This window comes from Cebus imitator, unplaced genomic scaffold, assembly GCF_001604975.1.
Source record: "Cebus imitator isolate Cc_AM_T3 unplaced genomic scaffold, Cebus_imitator-1.0 Scaffold621, whole genome shotgun sequence".
Classification (NCBI taxonomy): Eukaryota; Metazoa; Chordata; class Mammalia; order Primates; family Cebidae; genus Cebus; species Cebus imitator.
This window is the reverse complement of record NW_016107936.1, coordinates 288,764-292,693: the sequence shown is the minus strand read 5'-3', so window position 1 is coordinate 292,693 and position 3,930 is coordinate 288,764. Positions and strand designations below refer to the sequence as shown.

Here is a 3,930-nt window from a genome sequence, read left to right as displayed (position 1 = left end):
GAGAGAAGCTCCGTCTAAAAAAAAAAAAAAAAGTAAACTCAATATTAAAAACTGAAATTATCAGTTATTTAAAGTTATGTAATAAGTCAACAAGAGATGGAAAATCATTTTATATTTAAAACTGAGTGGTAATGAGAACATTCTCCTGCTGACATAACAGTTCCCTTACTTACCGTTTGATGTGATGTGTGAATTTCTTTCTTTCTCTCTCTCTTTTTTTTTTTTTTGAGACGGAGTTTCACTCCTGTTGCCCAGCTGGAGTGCAATGGCACGATCTCAGCTCATTGTAACTTCTGCCTCCTGGGTTGAAGCAATTCTCCTGCCTCAGCCTCCTGAGTAGCTGGGATTACAGGCATGCGCCACCATGCCCGACTAATTTTGTATTTGTAGTAGAGATGGGGTTTCTTCATTTTGGTCAGGCTGGTCTTGAACTCCCGACCTCAGGTGATCCACCCACCTCGGCCTCCCACCCAGCCCTGATGTGTGAATTTCTAACTAGAATGTAAGAGGAAATGTGGATTCTGAATTGCTGAATATTTTGTGCCATTGTCAATTTCTTTTCATGTACAACTTCTCTTCCTAAGAGGTGTGCTCTTACTATACTCCCTCTCTGCCCACACATGCTGTTTTGCTCCCATTAATTCCAAAGAACTGTTCCAGTAGTGTATTCTTTAAAACAACAACAACAAAAACACATTTGCCTCCCAAGTCAAATATTCAATTAAAGATTCACAGACTTGGTTCAGCCTTGTGCTTGGATTTAATAGAGCCTTTCAAACTGCTCTGATTGAAAATCTGTAAAAATACTGATTGTTTTTTTTTCTTGGCCGCTTTTTCAGCATCTAAGGAAATAGACATCTCTGGTTTTCAAGACTCTCGTAGTGATACTGGGATCCTGTTTTTGTAGGGGAGAGGGGTTGGGCTGATGTTGATAATGTGACCTTGGTGTGATCCTCTGGTTCTCGGGCTCAGAATCAATATGACAGAATTCAGCCCTCTGAATTCTGTTGCCATGCAACCAAACAGTGTCCATCATCAGCAACTCAGCCCCATGTTCTCGATGGAGCTGAGCTTCAGAAACCAGAGTGCAATCGGGAGTTCTGCTATTGGAGGGGAAGGAAAGAGTGGTGGCCATGGGAAGGCATTTTCTTTCCTTCATACCCCAGCTACTCATGAATGATGCTATCCTGGATATTAAAGGCCGCTGTCCTTGGAAATACTCATCCATGGCCACTGTCTGAGTGTCTGTCTCCGATGACATTTGAAGAAATTCAGTTGTTGGACCTACGTGCAATCCAAGCATAGTTTTCGATGTTAACTGGGTCATTTCTGAGGTTGACCAATTCATCCTGCACACTATTGTTAGTCCACATTTAATGCTGAGATATCTTCTACGAGCCACAGAACTTGGAAACTGTAAAAGTTTTTCCAGTGGATTTCTGTGTACCATTTTTGGTTTTCCATTTTTCCAGGATACCTCTTTCTCCCACATCCAGGCTAGAATGCCTTGTTTCAAAGAGGTTAGATGCAAAACTTGGGTTGATCCAGTGCTAAGGGGCATTTGTTTAATGTGGCATGCTGGAACAGACTTGGAAGATTCCAATTATAGTTAATGGGATTTAGGCATGTTGATTGCTTTTTGACAGTTCCTTCCCTGGGGTCCAGCTTATCTGCTAAAGCAACTATGTTCAAAGGCAGGGCTGAAATTATCTTCCACAGTTGGGTTTAGTTTAGTGGCTTTTACTAAAACGTTTCCCCATTCTCAAATCCTGTTCTTCTTATGAATAGAGGTTATGTTGCTACCTCTCAGCCTTCATTGAGAAATTCGTTTCTTTTTATAATTTGCAGATACCAGCCTTGTTCTTCGTGATCTGTAGATGCATATTTACCAACTAATATCTTGGTTATAAATCAGTAATGAAGGCATATTACTTAACATGTATTGGTCATCAGTATTAGGTTTACATTGCTGAAATCTAACATTCTTTCCTTGCTTATTTCACGGGGCTCCTAACATTGCATCAATCTAAGGATGTCTTCTGCGTCATCTGCTTTGCTTGCTTAGGTTTAGCCCAGCTGTGAGGGAGGGCATAGGACTCTTCTCCCACATTCACAAACTTCATTCCACTCCCTGGTCCTCAGGCAGAGTGATGGAGAGGATACAGTGATGGCAGCCAAGGAGGCTTGTTTTTGCCATATTGTGCCATGAGGTTATCTGTGAAGTTCTTTGAACTCTATCTGGAAAACGGAACTGTCTCTGTCCTGGGTTGTGCTGAAGGTCCAAGGAGAGCACAAAAATGATGCTGTCTACAAATATAAATATGTAGCGCTAGAACATTGTCTTTTTGACAAAAAAATTTCTAGGGGCTTCATCATGGTTTTGAACTATAAGTTCCCATGGCAAATATGCTTGCTGTAGGAATTCCCTGCTTAAAAGTTGAAATGAGTTTGTAGAGGAAATAAGAGCCATAAAGCTGAGCTAAATGGGTGACTTCCTCCCTCCCTCCCTCCTTCCCTCCTTTCCTTCCTTCTTTCCTTCCCTCCCTCCTCCCTTCCTTCCCTCCTTCCCTCCTTCCTTCCCACTAATTCATGCCATGACCACCTATGGATGTTGTGGACCAGGTGTGAATCCTGCCCCACAGCTCAGGTTAGAAATCTCCCCATTGCACCATAAATCTGCTTTCTCAGTAGTTTCTCCCTCCAAGGGTTCCCCTGCCTCTGCCTCGGCCCTGGGTGCAGTCTGGGGATCTAGGGTTGTCAGAGCTCCACTGCGGCCATGCTGCTAACTTTATTTCTTTTTATAGAGGGAGAAAGAAGTGGTCTTACCTAGCGTTCACCAGCACAACCCTGACTGTGACATTTGGGTCCACGAGTATTTCACTCCGTCCTGGTTCTGTCTGCCCAATAATCAGCCTGCCCTGACGGTTGTCCGGCCCGGGGACACTGCACGGGATACCCTGGAGCTGATTTGCAAGGTATGGAGCTGCTTTGGGTTGTTTTTCCAAGAAGAGCAGAATGAGGTGTAGGAATCTTCAAAGGCACATGTGGAAACCCTGAGTCCTGGAATGGGAAGGTGCTTAAAACACACCTCCCTTTCATTTCAGAGTAGCGTTGCATTCCTTTGTGGTAACATTCATAATTATATTAGTGAATGCTTCACCTTTGGGAGGAGAGGGACTCTTCTAAGTAGCATCTTTCAGTGTGCATGTTTGATAGATTTCTAATGCACATATCGTGCTCATTACAAACCTTTTAGAAAATCTAGGTGAAGAACACAAACAGCAAGTTTTTCACTAGTCATTCATTTTTATTCACAAAATCAAAAAATAACCATTGCAAACATTTTGGCGTTTGACCATTCATTCTTTTTTCCACACACATACACATACATGTGTTCAGTGGCATCATACTATGAGTACTATTTTGTCACCTGCTCTTTAATCAGTAACCAATACACTATGGATATGTCTAGAATAGGGGAAAATGGAAGCAAATACAAGTGACCTCCATTGGTGGGAAACTCCTCTTCTTGTGAACACAGAATTAGCCTTTTTAAAAAAAAAAAAATGACAAATGACTGAGCTCCTTTTCTCTACTTTCCCCTTAAGTCGTAGAAGAAATGCCTTCATCTTTTTCAAAGTGAAGCTGGTTTCATTTTTCCCCCTGAAGGGCAGCCAGGTGCGTGGCCTGGAGTGAGGGGATAGAGAGGAAAGAGCTTTCCTTGCATGCCTGTTTTTATTTTTACATAATGAATTGCATTAATAGTTCTATGTAGGCCGGGCGCGGTGGCTCAAGCCTGTAATCCCAGCACTTTGGGAGGCCGAGGTGGGTGGATCACAAGGTCAAGAGATCGAGACCATCCTGGTCAACATGGTGAAACCCCGTCTCTACTAAAAATACAAAAAACATTAGCTGGGCATGGTGGCGCGT

At 42.7% G+C, this 3,930-nt stretch overlaps 1 protein-coding gene across 1 annotated transcript in view; it reads left to right on the top strand.

Annotated features, from left to right (window-relative positions):
• Positions 1-3,930, top strand: part of TIAM1 (TIAM Rac1 associated GEF 1) — a 240,106-nt gene that overhangs the window by 138,031 nt on the left and 98,145 nt on the right. Inside the window, exon 10 of the mRNA XM_037734462.1 lies at positions 2,805-2,975. Within this exon, the coding sequence (XP_037590390.1) occupies positions 2,805-2,975 (171 nt within the window). The remainder of the gene's footprint in view (positions 1-2,804; positions 2,976-3,930) is intronic.